The following is an 18,956-nucleotide window of genomic DNA, read 5'->3' on the forward strand; positions in this document are numbered from 1 at the left end:
GCTTTCCAGATCCTGCCCATCTCTTTTTCCTTTCTTTTTTTTTTTGTCATCCAAGTACTTGCAACCCTCCCCTTTTCCTGATGTCCCTTGCACAACAGCACAGCATTGCTGCCCACCAGAATTCTCTGAGCCATGTGGTGACGGGCGAATCACAAAAGGTTCAGAGGTTCGGAGAAGCACCTCCAGGTTCAGAAGCTCTTCTCGCCCATGTTGAACAGTCAATTTCACCATGATAGGCTCTCTTGTAAGAAGATTTCCAGTGTTTCCACATTTTGAGCAGGATGGAAATGCCTCTCAGTATATTGCTGGTTCTGCTTTCAGTCTTGGACAAAAACAAGAAGTGTCTAGACAGAGGACAGTCCTAAAAACCCACTCACTGCAGTACCACTATTGTAAACTGCCGTGGTTTGGACCATAACTGTAGAATACTGTATTTTTTTTAAAAAATAAGAGAAATCTTGTGGAACCTCAGCACAGGTTCCAGTTTGATTCTGGGTGAGGGTGTAAGCTGGTCCGTACACTGACACTCTCTTGCTAGGCTGTAAGCACAGCCCTGCCCAGAATAACAGTTGCACCCCGATCCTCACTCCCCTGCCAATCAGCTGAAGTATTTAAAGAAACAGTTTTTCTCTCCAGCATTTCAGGCCCCTTTATGAAGCTTGGCCATTAAAATATCCCCTGTACGTGTTAAGAAGTTAACTGATGCTCTCCAGTTTGTAGCCACAGCAAGATTTCTGTGTTTCCCAGAAACAATTCTGGCCATTGACAAAAAGCAGGAAAATTACAGCTTCCTAAACATCATCTTCAAACGTCTTTTCATATAAAGCCTTTTGACACAATGTGATAAGCAGGACTCCACAGAAGAAGAGGCAAAGTGCCATAGCAAGCTCTGTATGTACTGTGGAATTCCTCTAGTCATGTGCTGGGATGATAACTCCTCTTCTGAGTCGCACAATGAGTGAATCTGATCTCTTTGCTGTCTTGTGTTCTAATTTCAGTGGAGACTTCATTTTTTCCCTCTGGAGAGTATTCCTGAACTTTTAGAATCATACGTGCTTTGAAGAGAACAACAGGAATTTATCTTGTTAGTGCCACAGAGGAAGAACCACAAAAAACCCTTCTGGGTACATGCCACTTCCAGCTACACTTACAGATCACTACAAGGGGAAATGAGGCTCCCATTAATGTGGCTTTGAAGCTCAATTTCCCTTCACATGGGAGGAGAGGTTTAGAAATGGGAGGTGTCACCAAACCCATCCCAAGAGATTAGCAAAGACAGCTGAGTGTACTTGGAGAAAGGGAAGAAGGAAGAGGACTAACTTAGGGTATGCTGACACAGCAAAGAAAAAGCCGCAGCTGGCCCATGCCAGCCAACTTGAGCTCTCGGGGATGAGGCTGCGGGGCGGTTTCATTGCTGTGTAGACTTCTGGGCTCGAGCTGTGGTCCAGGCTCTAGGGCCCTGCAGCGTGGGAGGGCAGTGAGGGGGAACTATAAGCTGCAGAGACTGAAAACAACCTCCTAAAAGTTCAGATCAGATAATATTCAGATAAGCATCCCGAGTGTGAAGGAATACACCAAATCTTTCGAGCTTTGTCCACCACCCCTGAGCTCGCATCTCACGCGCTCTCAAAAGGTGAAAAAACCTACCATAATATTAATGGTGTTATCTATGGTTATGGTGACGCTCAGAGAAATTAGTGGATTCCTGTGTTACACACTTAGATATGGGTGAGAGGGAAACTTGAGCTCAATATAGTTACTGGGGAGCGTTAGAGCACAAGGGGGCAAATGGCAATGAGGAAATTAAAACTGGCTGACGTTGGAAAGATGCTTGAGAACAGTTACCGAGCCTGGAGTGTGGGATGGGATTCGGGTCTTTGGATCTTTGAGGTTTGCACACTCTATCAGCTGCTTCAGTAGAACAGAGGAGACAAAGGAACTGCAAATTGAGAACCCAACTCCATTTCTCTTGTTTTAGAGTTGCGGACAAATTGTCCTCAGACTAATGTGTCTGGAAACAAACTCGAATTCGCATGTACAAACAAATCATCATTTCTGTACATGCATTAAACTGCCCCATGCTGGCATTTCCAGTTGTGACTCAGAACTATCACAGGTGAATACCGACATGCCAGGCTTCAGAGCATTTGCCAAGCACACCCTGATCTTGTGCTAGCTGTGTACATAGATGTAGAGAGCCAGTACCTGCCCAAGGAGTTTAAAATCGAAATAGACAAGACAGACAGAATCTGGGAAAGGAAATATTATCTCCATTTTACAGACGGAGGCTCAGGGAGACCAAATGACTTGCCTGAGGTCATACAGAGAGTCTGTGACCGTCAGAAATAAAATGAAAACAACCTAATTCCTAGTCTCCTGCTCGAACCACTACAATATACTGCCTTTCCGCACTGCCTCTGCTGTACCCATCTGCAACAGGGAGGCCTGCCCCATGGGATGGAGAGCCTGGGCTAAGCTAACCCTGATTACAGGGTAAGTCCCACCTGAGCAGAATCAGGTGCTTCCAGTACAAAAGAAGCAGGAAGTTGCTGAGAAGGGGGCAAGCCCAGGAAATGGTGGCCAAGTCTGTGGACACTGCAGTGAGTGAGACAATGCCTGCAAGGTTCTGAGCCGGCAGGGGGAAAGCTCAAGAAGCAGGAGAAAGTGAGGAAAGGTCTCCAGGCGGGGAGGCCTGGGAGAGACCCAGTCCAAGCAGGGGAGAGACTGCCAAGGCCCAGTGGGAAAGGCCTGTGGAGGAGGACAAAGAGGAGGTGCTTTTTTTGAAGCAGGAAGACAGTCCCTCGGGGAGGTAGGGCTGTGCCCAGCTGAAGTTGGGATGAAGACAGGGTGAGTTTGTGTTGTGTTGTTTTGGAGTATCAGGAGCAACACACTGCACTGGGGCCTAGAGGGCCAATATGCCCCTGGGGACTCAAGTTACTGGACTGCAGGAGGTGATGGTTTGAACTAACTTTAAACTGAGTGAGTTGTTAAAGGGTCCTGAAGAGGGGGAAATGGGTCCGGTGCTGAAAAGTGGCCTCTGGCCACAAGTTGCTGCTAGAGCGCTGTCCATGTTACACTCTCCCGTTCATAATCTCAGGGTCTCAACTGAGCATCTTCCACTTGCACCAGAAATCATCAGACCAATACACACAATATGTATTGCCGCTCCCTTTTCCCAGCACCATGTGCTCACCCCGTTGCCGGTAGTGAGAATTGTGAGCTCAGACGCAGCAATCGGCAGTAGAAATGTTGGGTCTATCATGACCGGGATGTGAGGTTTTCAAATGAGCTTTTTCCTTTTCACTTGGCAGATGGGAAGGATCCTTTAGAGCTACAACCAGCTCGGTGGATGGCCATCGAGAGTTACAGCAGAAGCTCTCTCTGTACGTATTGCCATGCCCCCACATTGCAGATGCCCCCTTGGCATAGAATCCTAGAGCCACAGGGTTAGATGGGACTGCAAGGGTCAGCTAGTCTTCCCCCCACCCCCCGCCAAGATGCAGCATTTGTTGTGTCTAAACCAGGGCGTCTGACACTTCACTGCACCGCGACCCCCTTCTGACCACAAAAATTACTACACAATGCCAGGAAGGGGGTACCGAAGCCTGAGCCTGAGCCCCATTGGCCCAGGCATGGGGAGGCGGGGGGCAAAGCCCAAGGGCTTCAGCCTCAGGCAGAGGGCCCGTAACCTGAGCCCCGCTGCCCAGGGCTGAAGCCCTCAGGTTTTGGCCCCAGGCAGTGGGGCTCGGGCTTTTGCTTTGGCCCCAGGCCCCAGCAAGTCTAAGCCAGCCCTAGCGACCCCATTAAAATGCAGTTGCGACCCACTTTGGGGTCCTGTCCCACAGTTTGACAACCGCTAAACCATCCAAGACAGATGCTCTCCAGCCTCCTTTTGAAAACCTCCAGTGAAGGCCCTTCCACACCCTCCCCAGGCCTCTGTTCCAAGCTCACAGTTAGGAAGTTTTTCCTGAGATTTACTCTAAATCTGCCGTGCTGTAGTTTGAACCCATCGACTCTTGTCCTGCCCTCCGTGGCAAGAGAGAACAACTTTTCTCCATCTTTTTTATGGCAGCCTTTCAAGGATTTGAAGACCGCTGTCATGTCCTGCAGCTTAATCTTCTCTTTTCCAAACTACACATACCCAGCCGTTGCTCATATGGCTGCATTCCATCCCTCTGATCATCTTTGTCGCTCGCCTCTGGATCTTTTCCAGGTTTTCTACCTCCTTTCCATACAGGGATGCATTCTATGCATGGATGAAGATGTTCTCACAGAATAAGAAGCAACTCTTTAGCCATAACATCAGTTTAGCTCCAGGTGCAGATGAACATTGGGGGCTGCTTCTTATCCCATCCAGTGCAATTGTGGTGCAGTGGTGAGTTAGGTTCATCACCCTCCTTAATGTTCTTATTAGAGGCCCGAGTCCTGGGAGGTTCGGAACACCCCTCTTCGGGGCATTTGGGGGAAATTTTCAAAAGTCCCTACGTGACTTAGAAGTGTAAGTCCTGTTGGCAAAAGTGACTGATTTCAGTGGGAGTTAGGTGCTGAGATGCTTTTGAAAATCCGAACGACAACTTTTGGTGCCTAAATGCCTTTAAAAATGTGGCCCTGTGTGCCTAAGACCCCTCTGAAACTTGGAGGCTCCTAAAACACTTAGGTACTTTGTTACCTTCAATTCCTTACAGGCTGAAGCCCCTATTTTCTATGGGTTACTTGTACACATCTGAGAATACATACCTGCTTTTGCCAGCAACGGTCGTTCACTCTCGGTCCTTTAGGTTGTCATTCGCTATCTCACCCCATGAAGATCAGATAGGAAAATCCTGGTACTTACGAGTAATGGTCACTTGGGTTCCGGCTCCTGACGCAGACCAGTTCCTTGCTGTGCTCCCCACCTCACACACGTACGTTCCTGTATCGGTTACGTTCACGTTCTTCAGAGCGAAAGAAACAAAACCCTCTTCCAAAGCCAGGGCTCCTGAGCCCCAGCCTTCTTCGCTCATCAGCTCCTTCTTCGTTCCCCCAGTTCCGTTGTGTTTATACCATTTCACATACAAGGTGTTGTGTTTTTTCAATACCGTGAATCTACACTCCATGGTGAGATCTGACCCTTCAGACACCTCGATATTGACTGGGGTCTGATTCACCGTCAGCTTGGGAAAATCTGCAGGAGAGAAACACAGACGATTGCACCTTGATGCAGGAGAATTTCAGTGGCAATGGCTGATGACTGGGGATGTATTGAAATAAATGTCTCCCCCTCCAGTATTTTGTGTTCTTTTCCCAGCCTGGCCATTTAACATCCCCTTCTTATCAGAGGTTAAAGTGATGGTTTCACGTAGTTCAATTCAGAGCTTTATGATGCATGGCAAGACTTCTGTTTCTGGCCAGGAACCAGCAAACCATCCCCTCATACCCACCCCCACCCCCACCCCGAATGTTCAGTCTGGAGAAGTTGCCTCCTGCAATATGGATCATTATGTGAACCAGATCTGACATAAGAAGCAGCCCCAGGTTTCACCTATCCACAAATCAGACATGAATTTATGTCTAACTACCCTGTTATCTCTCACAAATTCCAGATTCCATGCATGCAGGCAGGCTTTGAATGTACCAATGGGTGGGCATGCAACATGGGCAAGCATACGTTTAGAGACTAATTTGAGGCCACGTGAAACATTTGGCTGTGAAGGATCTAAAATTGAAACATTGTTCCCCCTTAATACCATGCTACAGGGCTCTATCTAGCAAGGAATTTAGTGTTTGTGGGCAGGCGTGGAGCACCCTCAGCTCCCCTGGAAGGTGGAACTGAAGACACTCAACACCTTCCAGGAGATGCGTGCTCTTGTTCTCATGTGCTCGCCCCCATTTCCCCAAGAAGATCAGGTAGGAAATTCTGGCCCTTACTCTCAATAGTCACTTGGGTTCCTTTTCCATTCCCAGAGAGGTTCCTTGCTGTGATCCCCACCTCACAGATGTAGGTTCCTGTATTAGATGAATTTGCATTCTTCAAAGTGAGAGAGGCAAACCCATTGTCCAAATGCAGGGTTGTCATCACATCGCTCTCATTCACCAGCTCTTTCTTTAGTCTCTCGGTCTCATACCATCGCACATACATGGTGCTGTGGTTATTGACTGTCTTGAATGTACAATTCATGGTAAATTCTGAGCCTTCTAAATCACTGAAATTGGTTGGGGTTTGATTCACCATCAGGTCGGTAATTTCTGCAGAAAGAGAAACACAGATGATGACCCCTTCGTTGAGAAATAGTTCAGTGTGCCAGCAGACAAGGGCAGATGTATAAAATGAATCTCTCGAGTCCTGACATTCCGTTTCCCTCGCTTGTTTAGAGTTTAAACGGATGTTCTTTCGTTTGGCCCCATATAGAGCTGTATCGTGCATGTCAAGACTTTTCTGCTCTGTTTAGTGAGCAGGTAACCCCAGAGACTTCAGTCTAGACCCTTCCAACAATGTGACTTTTTACCCAAACCTTGTATACACCTGACATCCCTGCCAAATCCCTTACATTCAAAACCTTCTTGAGACCTATTTCGCTCCACCAGCCCAATGCAGGGCAAGAGAGACAGTGGTCAATTCTCCTTCGTTACAGGAAAATGGGATTCCCTAAGGATGTGGAATGGGCAGTTCTGAGATGTGATGCACTTCTGCTGGAAATGGCAGGGGAGTGAGGATCGGGGTGCAACTGTTATTCTGGGCAGGGCCGTGCTTACAGCCTAGCGAGAGAGTGCCAGCAAGTCTTTATTTACTGGTTTTACTGGTGGAAACTTCAGCAGTTCCAGGGCTAGGCGGCAGCTGAGCAGGGGTTTTGAGGATCTCCGTGGCACCCAGATGTTGGATTTAAGGGCCTAAAACCCTGTGTGGATTTAATCCTTTAATCTCTCTGTGTTCCACTTCCCAATCCACTGTTAGTACGTCTGCCCGTTCTCCCCACTCTTGTCTGTTTAGAGTGTAAATTCGTTGGCAAAGGGGCTCTCTCACTATGTCCATGTACAGTGGAGCTGATTGCAGATGTTCTGGGAAAACTTAGCTGAGACTGAACATGCCAATGCGCTGAAGGGAACCGATTTACCAAATCTTCTACAGATTTGACTGCACTTTTGTCAAAACACACACAGGTTTCTGTTGGTGTTCCAAGCTCCACAGGGTTCAAAAAAGAACTAGATAAGTTCCTGAAGGATAGGTCCATCAATGGCTATGAGCCAGGATGGGCGGGGATGGGGATGCCAGAAGCTGGGAATGGGTGACAGGGGATGGATCACTGGATGATTGCCTGCTCTGTTCATTCCCTCTGGGGCACCTGGCACTGGCCACTGTCAGAAGACAGGAACTGGGCTAGATGGACCTTTGATCTCACCCAATAGGGCTGTTCTTATGTCCCACGAGCCTCAGCTCGGGGAGTCAGGGAGTCGAGTCTCGGGGCAGATAGGCTCCCCACTCTGTGGCAGAGCCAGGTCTCTAGGGGCTCTTGTTGTCTGCTAGGCTCCCTGCTTGAGCCAGGGCTCTTGGCACTTCCAGTGTCCCTGCCATGGAGCTGAAAGCCTGGAAGTTCTAGGACCAGCTCCCAGGGGGTGCAGCTGTGGGGTAGATCCACCATGCAGACTGCCCCGGGCTGGGGATCCCAGGGCTCCTAGAGTCCTGGGCCAGTGACTCCCCAGGTTGCTCTACTCCTGAGCAGGCAGCTTGTAACTGGCCTCTGGGACTCTGGAAGCCCTTGGGTCCCTGGCCCTGGTGTAGTCCTTATCCGTCTTGATTTGGAATGAAAGCCAGTTCTGAAATAATGAAACTTCTCACAAACTGAACCCGCCAGCTCTAGTGTACAGGGCCTAGCTCAGTGGGCCTGACATGTTGGTTGAGGACTCTAAGCACTATTGCAAAGCAAACGCTCAATAATAACCTATTACTGATCATACAACTTCATCCTGACTCTGCTAAACCCTTTGTGGGTTTGGGTTAGACTCTTCGCGGGCTAAACTAGAGGGATGCCCACATTTTGTTACATCTGTAGGTCAAGCACATTGCATGCACCAGGGACTCTTTGCATCCCTCTGTCCCCCACAAGGTCCCTGGGTACCACCCTCCCATTCCCCTCTATTTCAGGGACTCCCTAGCCCCCACCCTCATGCCAGGAGCTCTGTGTGTCCCCCATTTCTTCCCCTGCCCCCACCCTGTGCTACAGTCCCCAATTCTGCTCCAAGCCAGGAGCTCTGTGCCCTAATTTTCTCCCTTACCACCATTCCAGAGTCCCCCATTCCCCCAAAGAGAAATGCCATCAAGTTGAGTGCACTGTAGCTGTGTCAGTCCCAGGATATTAGAATGACAAGGTGGGTGTGGTAATAGCTATTATTGGACCAACTTCTGTTGGTGAGAGAGATGAGCTACATAGAGCTCTTCAAGCTACATAGAGCTCTTCCTCAGGTCTGGGAGAGGTCCTCCCAGCATCACAGCAAAATGCAGTGCTTAAACTCCTGCATAGATTTCCACCGCAACTTCAACAACCAACACCCGGACAGCCAGACATTAAACTCTGTGGAACACTCCCACACTAGCATCAACTTCCTGGACACCACCACCAGGTTCAACAATGGAACCCTACAGACAACCCTAGACAAGAAACCACAGATCACCCTACCTCACTCCCTTCATAAACCCCGTAACCACCCCAAACAACCAAGAAATCTGTAATCTACAACCAGGCATTCAGATAGCACAGAATACGCTCCTAGGAGAAAGTCTGGGATACACATCTTAATGCATTCAAAACTGCCTGCACCAACTCAGGGCATTCTACTAGAGCAGTAGATTGCATCCTAGAATGGGCTGTCCAAGTACCCTGAGAGCACATGCTTAAAGAAAGAAATAAAGCCCCCTCTGACTGCACACCAGTTGCTACCTACCATGCTATGCTGGAACCCATACGGGGTATCCTCAAACAACTATAACCCAGACTCGATGGGGACCACATCCTGAAAAGTCTTTCCTGAACCCCCACTTCTGACCTTCAAACAACCCCCCAGCCTCTCCAAGGGCAACATCAGAAGCAAGCTCCCCACAGACCAGGACAGACGACTCAAAGCAGCACCAGATCCTGCCAGAACAACAGCTGCAAAATCTGCGGACATATCTCCACTGCTACAATGATCAACACCCCCCACAACACACCTTTCAAGATCCTACACAAGCCTATCACAACCTGTGGGGTACCTCATCCCACGCACTAAATGCCCCAACAACAACTATGTGGGTGAAACCAGACAATCACACAGGAAAATGATACAAGACAAAACCACCTTGTCTCCTGCGGGGAACACTTCTCACAGGTCAGATACAGGGTAGTCCTCGTCCTCAAAGGGAGCCTACACAACACTTTCAAAAGACGAGCCTGGGAGCTTAAATTCATAACTCTGCTAGACAATAAAAATCATGGACTGAACAGACACTGGATTTATGGGTTATTACAACAATCTGTAACCCCCTAACCCCTCTTTTTGTCCTATGACCCCAGAAGTGTTAACGGGCCACCCCGCCTTGAATGGTCCCTTGAAATGTGTTAACTACTTATACTAAACCAGCCATTCAACCTTGTATTTACCTGGGACACTCTGAGTAAGGGCACGTCTACACTGAAAACACTTCATCAGCACAGATGCACCACTGTCTACACAGGAGGTTCAGTCGGTGTAACTAATGACGTCGCTCAGGGGTGTGGATTTTTCACACCCCTGAGCAACGTAGTTATTCGGACATAGGTCTGTAGTGTAGACCAGACCTAAGTTTCCAAGAGCTGAAGACAAGCTCTGTGTAAGCTTGAAAGCTTGTCTCTCTCACCAAGAGCAGTTGGTCCAATAGACGATATTCCCTCACCCACCTTGTTTCTCAAGTTGCATGTAAGACCTCACAGGCGTAGCCAATTAGAAACCTCCCCCCACACCTAATCTCAAAACAGTTTTTTAATATATGGGGCTTGACCCTGCATTCCTTGTGCAGACAAAACCCCCACAGAAATCAGTGGAATGCAGGATTAGGACCATTGTACGTACCACAGAATGTCCCCCAGTTTTGCCCACTGCTCTGCCCTTTTCACCACCTGCCCCAGCTCTCTGGGACAAGGCCAGTGTCCTGAGCGCCCCCAGAAGGGTTTTGTGGAACAGAGAAGGAAATGCTGGTGTTTACCATCGATGGTCACTTGGGTTCCATTCCCAGGAGATATCCCATTTTTGTTCCCAACCCCACACACGTAGGTTCCAGAATCTGTGACGTCGGCTTTCTTCACAGTGAGGGAAAGAGATCGCTTTTCTTTATCTGCTGATAATATGATTCGATCTGTTCCATTGCACACCTCTTCTGTTACATTGTTTCTGGTTTTATTCCATGCAGCAAACCACTTGACTGAATTATTGCTTGTGTTGAATGTACACTCGATGGTGAACTCTGACCCTTCCATTGCACGGATATAAGGGGGCGTCTGATTCACCACTAAGACAACAGTAGTATTTTCTGCAGCTCCTGAAACACAAAGTTCAGTGTCACTAGATGAAATTATTGTAACAGGAGGAAGAATTAAATCAAACATGATTTGGAAATGATCCACTGCAAAATGTTTCCATTTCTCTATAAGGAAACCAAGTGCACGAGCATGAACTCTCTACTGAAGGCCATGGCATGAAGTTCAGAGTGGGAAGGGCTCAGACTGGGCAGTTTGCACAGGCCTGCCCTACTGGCACTGTTAGCCGGCCTGCCCCACTGGCTACAGCCTGCCATACGGGCTCCATGGGGCCTCTCCCTAAGTGCCATCGAGAGAGCACTGGCTGGATCCTAAGGATCTAGAGAGAAGCCCAGATGCAGAGAATTGGGCCTGCAGGCCCCAAGGTGGAATGTCTGCTCCAGGGAGGCAAATCTTAACAACAATGGGCCAAACAAAGACTTGGGGAGAACAGTTCAAAGAAGGGAGATAGAGATGGGAGACAGGAGACAAAAGGAAGGTGGAGGGGGGAGAAGACTGAGGGAAAGAGAGAGCTGGGAGTGGAGAAGAGCGGATGGGAGAGAAAAAAGAGAATGTGTGCAAAGTAGGGGAGAGGGATAGAAAGATGGAGGGGGCCTAAGGAAAGAGGAAGTAAAATAGACAAAGAGAAAGGAAATGAGGTGAGGAAGGACGTATGAGATGGAAGGAAAGGACAATTAACGTTATTATTTATTCCCATTGCACCTCGAGTCCTCAACCACCAGTAGAGCCCCACTGTTGTAGGCCCTGTACGTACGTACTGTAAGAGACCATCCCTGCCCTGAGGAGCTCACTGTCTAAATAAAGAGTGGGAGAAGAAAGACACAAGGGGGGAGTCTACATAGTCCCTATACACTGGGGCACCGCCAGCCTGTTCCTGGTGTGGGGGCTATGGATGACCAGACAGAAAATTGGGGGGCTGTGATCCCCTTTGCCACAAGGCCCCACCCCTTTCAATGGCCCTGCCTCCTGGCCAGGTCAGAGGCAGGAATCGGCCAGTGCAGGGTGCTGGCTGTTCACAGTCAGTAAGAGCTGCCGAGGTTGGGGGGATCTGATGCTAGGGCCAGCAGAGTCCTTGGGGAGCAGCAACTGCGGGCCAGGGCCCAGGAGCCTGGGCTGGAGCAGGTCAGTCTGGTCTGCTTAGGGGAGCCCTGAACCCTCCGTCTGCCCTGGGCAGTGCATCCCGGTGAGCGAGGGCAACCAAAACCACACTGTTTTTGACAAAATATAAAACAGATTTATTAACTACAGAAAGGTAGATTTCCAGTGATTATAAGTAGGAGGCGTAGAGATCAGAGTTGGGCCTTGCCTACACTGGCAAATTTCTGCGCAGTAAAGCAGCGTTCTGCGCTGTACTCCCGAGGGGCACACACGGCCACGCCACTTCGTGCGCAGAAACGGCACACTTGCAGCGCTGTAAACCCCCCCCCCCCCCGATGAGGGACGTACAGCTTTCTGCGCTGTGTCTTTCTTTCTGGCGTGTCTCGTGTAGACACTGTGGTGAGTACAGCACTGATTGGCCTCTGGGAGGTGTCCCACAATGCCTGTTCTCGCCTCTCTGGACGTCGGTTTGAACTCCCTGCCCTCCCTCCTCAGGTGACCAGCCATCATCCCCACATTGTAAATTCCTTTGGCATTTTGAAAGTCCCCTTCCTGTTTGCTCGGTGACGCGTGCAGAGGTCTCAGTGCATCTTTCCAGGTGGCCAGGCCTGCTCCATGCACCAGGCGATCCCCCGCTTGGAGCAATGCCGAGCTGCTGGACCTCATCAGCATTTGGGGAGAGGAGGCTGTCCAGTCCCAGTTGCGCTCCCGCCGTAGGAATTATGATACCTACAGACACATTTCTTGATGCATGATAGAAAGGGGCCATGACCGGCATGCATTGCAGCGTAGGGTCAAAGTGAAGGAGCTGCGGAGCATCTGCCACAAGGCGCGGGAGGCAAACCGCCACTCAGGTGCTGTGCCCACGAGCTGCCCGTTCTACAAAGAGCTGGACGCGATACTCGGCGGCGACCCCACCTCCACTTCAAAGGCCACTGTGGATACTTTGTTGGCTCCTGTGCCAGTCGAGAGTGGACCGAGCCAGGAGGAGGAAATCTTGGACTTGGCTGTGGAGGGGAAGGGGGACCCAGAGGCAGAGGACAACTCAGAGGTCAGAGATGCATGCAGCCAGGAGCTCTTCTCTACCCCAGAGGAGCCGAGCCAGTCACAGCTGTCAGAGACTGGCAACATGCAAACAGGAGAGGAGGCCCCTGGTAAGTGGATCTGATTTTGAGAATCACTGAAGTGAGTTATTGGGGGTAGGAGGGTTGCAGGAAGCAGGCTTGTTTCCCAGCGCATGCCTAGTCTGAGCAGCGGAACAGGGTGTTGATTGACTCCCTCACTTCACGGGAATCTCCCTCCAAGATCTCCAGGAAACTCTCATGGAGATACTGGGCAATCTGCTGCCGCAGGTTCCTTGGCAGAGCTGTTTTGTTTCTTGCCCCATTAACGTTAACTTTCCCGCACCACTGTGCTGTCACGGGGCTGGGTGGGGGGGACCACTGCTGCACACCGGCGAGCCACACAGGGGCCAGGGTGGAAGCCGCAGTCTTGGAGAAGACCCTCCCTGGATTCCCTGCTCCCCCTCAGCAGCGAGAGATCTTCCATAATGAACACAGCCTGTGGAAAGTGTGGGGACAAGAATGATTATCAGGCCCCCCCTACAGTGCTGGCTCGCCCCAAGAGCCACGTGCCCAGTGTACAGCAGCGTCCTGGAACACTGATTTCCCCTGCCCTTGTGGCTACTCACCATGTTAGAGGTCTTGTGGCTCTTGTGTGCTTGCCTGGGGTCAGCCAGGTAGCGACAGGTGTCTGAGGACTGGCTGTGTTTTAAATCACTGAATCCACGGTCTGTGTGTTGCTAAGAATACTGCTTCTGTAAAATGTTGTGTATAAACTTCACAGAGATGACCTTGGGTGCCCAGCGTCCCTGTTTGTTATCGGCGGCAGAACGGCTGCACAGAATTAGAAAGTGGCCAAGAAGAACTAAGGAGGACTTTCTGCCGCCAGGAAACAGGAATTGAAGGAGTGGCGGGACAGTGAGAAGAGGGACCAAAAGGAGAACGCGGCGCGCCAGAACGAAGCCACGGAGCGGCTCTTAAAGGTTATGGAGCGCCACGTGGACACGCTCCAGGCGCTATGAGCACTGCAAATTGAGCAGCTCCACGCCCACGCTCCCCTGCAGCTGCTGTCGCAAAGCTCTTTCCCATGCGCCCCCCCAGACACCGCCAACACACTCTTATCAACCTCCTGGCTCCAGTCTCTACCCCCAGCCATCCACTCCTCCCCCCTCACAGTCCAGCACTGTGGACTCCCCCTGCACTCAACACCCATCCCTCAGACAGTGCAAGCTCATTAATTAGTTTGCCACTCCTACAAAGGGTAGTAGATATGTAACAGCCCTTGTTAATCTGAGCTGAGATTCCCCCAACATTTCAGCCCAAACCACACTGATTTAGATAAAATATAAAACAGATTTATTAACTACAGAAAGACAGGTTTTTAAGTGATTATAAGTAGCAAGCATAGAGATCAGAGTAGGTTACATAAGAAATAAAAAAATTTAATCTGCAGTCTAAATTCTACAGAATAAGCAAGATTTGAATCAAGCAGTTTCTCACTCTAGTAGATGTTACAGGCAGCTCACAGTTCTTAATACACAGGCTGAATTGCCTTTCAGCTTGGGACCAGTCTCCCCAGTTCAAAGTCTTGGTCTTCCAAATGATCTTCCAGGTGTTGAGATGCAGGAGGAGAGAGGCCCCGTGGTGAAGTCATCAACCCTCACTTATACTTTCTCTCCAAGTGCTAGAACGATGCTTGCTGTGACGTGGGGTTAGGCAGTTCCCATTGCGTATGTGCCCTCCCTGAGGAGTCTCTCGGAGGGCCACTGGGAGAGTGGATTCTCCTTCCTTCCCACTCTGGCCAGTGTTCGTTGCTCCCAACCTCACTACATATTTTAGTAACGCGCACATGGCAAAAGTTGGTGACTTCAGATACAATGATAGTGCCTACAATTCATCAGGGTATTAATGTTCAACCGATCAAGATTTCTTAAATGATACCTCACAAAGCATGCATTGTACAAAACATCGAATCGTGTCACCATGGTGAATATGGGAGTTCCAGGGTGCTATTTTGAGGTACAGAGTGAACATGAAGAAATTGAGCTCACGAAAGTTTATGCTCAAATAAATTGGTTAGTCTCAAAGGTGCCACAAGTCCTCCTGTTCTTTTTGCGAATACAGACTAACATGGCTGCTACTCTGAAACAGTAGAACATGGGGGTTTGGCCAGATCGGGCCCTCTGCGCTATTTCCAAAGGTGTGCCTCGCTGGCTGCACTGGTATTTATAGCCGTGCTACCTGGGCGTGTAATGTCTGTCCGCGCCACACTGCCGTGAGGGTAGATGTGCCCTGCGTGAGAGGAAGAACACCATGTCCAGAAATACCAGATTAGCGATGATGATTGAATCCCTAAGTAATGTGCAAAACAGCTCTTTCTATCGCTAGAGCAGTCACGTTTGCACGCATGCAGCCTGAGACAGGACTGCCACGAGCAGAGGGCAGTGGCTTGGCCCAGGCCAGGAATGAGTGGGTGAGGAATGAAGAGACAGAAGCAAAGAAAGTCGAGGAATGACCTATTTTTGAGGTTGTGATGATGATGACTTATGCGTCTTCTAGTGACACCCAGAGGATTCGGGCCACATATTGCCAGGCCCTGTACAAGCAAACAGAAGAGACAGTTTGCCAAATCTAAAACCGGTCTGGAAATTTCCCCCCTCAATTTCCTAGGCCTCAATTAGCCCAAATATTTAGGGAAATACAATCAACTGTAAAATGTTAAGCTGTTCAGGGCAGAGTTGGACAGTAGCCGTATCAGTAAACTAACGCATACACACAATAGAGACAAGTGCCACGCTTAGGAAGGAAAAATCAAATGCACAACTGCAAAATGTGAAAAGGATCTGGGGGTTACAGTGGATCACAAATTAAATATGAGTCACCAATGTGGCACAGTTGCAAAAAAGGCTCAGATCAGTCTGGGGTGTATTAACAGCAGTGATGTGTGTAAGCCACAGGAGCAATTGTCCCGCTTTGCTCAGCACTGGTGAGGCCCCAGCTGAACTTCTGTGTTCAGTTCTGGGCAGTGGGCACCACACTTGAGGAAGGATGTGGACAAAGTGGACAGAGTCCAGAGGAGAGCAACAAAAATGATAGAAGGTTTCGAAAACCTGACCCAGGAGGAAAGGTTGAAAAAACTGGGTATTTTTAGTCTTGAGAAAAGAAGACTGTTTTCAGGCCCACCTCCAGTCTTCAAATATTAAGAACTGTTTTAAAGAGAACTGAGATCAATTGCTCTCCGTGGGCACTGCAGGTAGGACAAGGCCTAGTGGGCTTAATCCTCAGCAAGGGAGATTTAGGGTAGATACTCGGGAAAACTTTCTAACTATCCGGGTAGTTAAGCTCTGGACTAGGCTTCCAAGGGAGGTTTTAGAATCCCTGTGCCTGGAGGTTTTTAAGAATTGGTTAGACAAACACTTATCAAGGATGGTCGAGGTTTACTTGGCCCTGAGTCAGCATAGGGAGCTGGACTTGATGAATTCTCAAGGTCCCCTCCAGCCCTATGCTTTTATGATTCTCTACCAGTACCTTCCGACTCCTTTCCCCCAAATGCAAGCTCTGTGGGTGGAAGGAGCAATGCAGCCAGGCCATGCCGCCCTCGTTTCCCATCCAGGGGAGTTTTGGAATGGGAGGAAATCTTATTGAATGCAGACTGCATAAAATGACGTAAGTTCACAACCCAGATAGTTTCCCTCAGAAAAGGAAAGTTCAGACACCACTTGTGCCATGATACCAGATACTTCACAAGGCAGAAATACGCAGATAAGCTAAGCACCGTTTTGCAGTATAAAAATCACTCATTCCATAGTAATTAACCTTTGAATTGCTTAGTGTCTTAAAACAGAATTGGCAGCTAAAAAGACATTATGTGCTCTGCAATTTTAGATGATATTCAGATGTCTTTATAGTATTTATTGTATGAGTTAGATGGTTCCTGCACAACAAAACTATACCAAAAATCCAATTCCCACCTTTCCAGCTGCTTGGATTTACAGAGACACAATCAACTTGAAACCTAGTCAATGGACAAACAAATAAAGTGTGAGTATTTTTAGGCACTACCCATGCCTCTGAGTCTCCCCTACCAGTTTTTGTGGTTATAGTCAAATGAGCTTGTTTTTTTCCAAGTGAAAGACCCATGCAAATTGCAAGTGTAGCTGGCTAAAGCCATGATCCTGAATCACTGCCACACAAGCAGACCCTTGTGCCTGCGCGGATCTGATTGATCTAAAACAACTAAGCAAGGGAAACCGTGAAACTGGCCGTACAAAAGTTGTTGTTAAATGCATCAAGAAAACCAATTTTCAAAAATATATAGTCATATTTATCTCAAATCTCTTTCATTTATATTGCTGGTACAGACTAAAATAAGTTCAAAAGTTTTCAAAAAGATGTGTGATTCCACCCCACCCCCCCTTTTTTTTAAGTTGATGGCAAACTAACTAGGATAAAAAGAAGTTGGGAACATTGGGGCGGCTCAAGCGTCTAATCCTGCACTCTTTGAAATGGCCAAACCAAAAATCCAAAGAGAAAACCCCCCAAATCCAAAGACAATCAGAAACCTGTATGTCATTGGCTCACACCATTCACTCTGCCAGTTCCCATGTGCTTCGGGTATCACCCGCTTACAGAGCTTCTATGAGTACCCTGGGAGAAAGGGTTTTATTGGGTTTCTTTCTTTCAGAAGCTTTTACTTTGCAAGCAATGGAGACTCCTGACTCTGACACCGCAATGAAAACACATCATTCAAAGGGGAAACTCACCCATACGCAGACAAAGGTGGAAGAGCAAAGGCAGAAAGATGTTTGCCAGCTGGAGGCTCATGTTGGCTTGTACAATGTAGTCTTTCCTTGGCATAGACTCTGCAGCCGCCACTGTACAACAGGGCCTTCTATGAGCCACTCGCTGAGTCTGAGGTTTCCTGTCTCTCTCTCTCTCTCTACCAGAATATTCACTTCTTGAGCCTGGGATGTCAGCGAATGCTCACGCGCCCTCTCTCTCCTGCCACTATTCTGGAGATTGCTCTGTCTCTCCGCTCCCCCCTTTTCTCGCAGTTAGTTCCCCTTTCTACTCACATGCTTCCTCTTGTACTGGTTCCTTGCCATCACATATGATTTCGTACGTTAGTTCTATTTGTCGCTAGGTTCTGTATGCAGTTTCATGCTTGGTCAAAGAGAGAGCCAAAAAATTGTCCAAGAGGACTTTATTTTCAGCAGTGGCTTTCACAGGTCACTGTAATGTCTCCTAGAAACCTGCACCCAGCGATTCTAGTGACGTCTAGTGCCCCCACTCACTGTGACGTCAGGAGTATCTGGAGTGACAAGTCAAAGGGAGATGTTGCGAAACAAGTGTGGATCTAGTAGTGAGGGCCAGGGCTGCCCAGAGCAGGGGGCAAGTGGGGCACTTTGCCCCAGGCCCCCGGGCCCCGCAGAGTACTAGAGTATTGCGACTGTTTTTTATGGAAGGGGCCCTCGAAATTGCTTTGCCCCAGGCCCCCCGAATCCTGTGGATGGCACTGAGGGCAGCTTCCTGAGTGAGCCTGCTGCCTCTCGACACTTGGAAGGCCCACCCCGACATCTGTGCTCCTTCTGGGGTCAGTGGCAAGACATTCAGCAGGTGCTGAATTTTTGTAGAAGACAAAACCGTGTGAGTCTGGGCTTTAGGGATTACGACACAGTCAGGCCGGACAGCTGCTGGAGGGGCTAGGGAACCAGCTATGTTAGCCCTAGAATGCTAAAGGCCCTTTTCCCTACAAGCTGGGAAGGGGTTACTTCAGGTCAATTAGGGACACCTGAGTCCAATTAAGGGCTGCCTGAAACCTGTTAAAATCTCTCCTGCGGGGGCAGTGGAGAGACAAACGGCTGCAAGGCTGAAGGCAGCAGGGGGATAGGTTTCTCCAGTGTACAGCCTGCACCCCTCCCCATAGGGGAGACACCTAAAACCCAGCGCCTGTTTAGGGGAAGGACTGGTGCTCTGGGGCCAGTGACAGGACAACACCTGCCCCAGTGAGGGGGCCAAGGCAAGGTATTCCCCTTTTGTTTCGGTGCATTATAAATTTTTTCCCCTTTGTTTGGCAGAGGAGCACTCTGCCTGCTGGGAAGGCTCTGAGAACCAAACGCCGAAGAGGGAAGACAGACACACTCCAGAGTGGGTGGCTGATTTCCCCCGGGCCCTGCCCTGCCAGAGGAGGGAGGGCTAAGTCTGGCGAGGCAGAAGGGGTGCCTTGCCACAGGGCGGAAATAACATGATGGATGAGTGGGAGAAAGAGCACTTC

At 49.3% G+C, this 18,956-nt stretch overlaps 1 protein-coding gene across 3 annotated transcripts in view; it reads right to left on the bottom strand.

The window, feature by feature from the left end:
• The window catches only part of LOC311529180 (cell adhesion molecule CEACAM2-like), a 30,920-nt gene extending 13,241 nt beyond the window's left edge, over positions 1 to 17,679 (bottom strand). For 2 of the 3 annotated variants that reach the window (XM_084644941.1, XM_084644939.1), the window contains exons 1-4: positions 17,446 to 17,679; positions 10,193 to 10,525; positions 5,908 to 6,225; positions 4,835 to 5,164 (exon numbers count right to left, since the gene is read on the bottom strand). In XM_084644941.1, the coding sequence (XP_084501067.1) occupies positions 4,835 to 5,164; positions 5,908 to 6,225; positions 10,193 to 10,525; positions 17,446 to 17,539 (1,075 nt within the window). In that variant the 5' untranslated portion in view covers positions 17,540 to 17,679. The remainder of the gene's footprint in view (positions 1 to 4,834; positions 5,165 to 5,907; positions 6,226 to 10,192; positions 10,526 to 17,445) is intronic. The other variant, XM_084644940.1, reaches the window with a different exon arrangement.
• Between the last annotated feature and the right edge of the window lie 1,277 nt (positions 17,680 to 18,956).

This window comes from Lepidochelys olivacea, assembly GCF_965140295.1.
Source record: "Lepidochelys olivacea isolate rLepOli2 genome assembly, chromosome: 12".
NCBI classification, from domain to species: domain Eukaryota; kingdom Metazoa; phylum Chordata; order Testudines; family Cheloniidae; genus Lepidochelys; species Lepidochelys olivacea.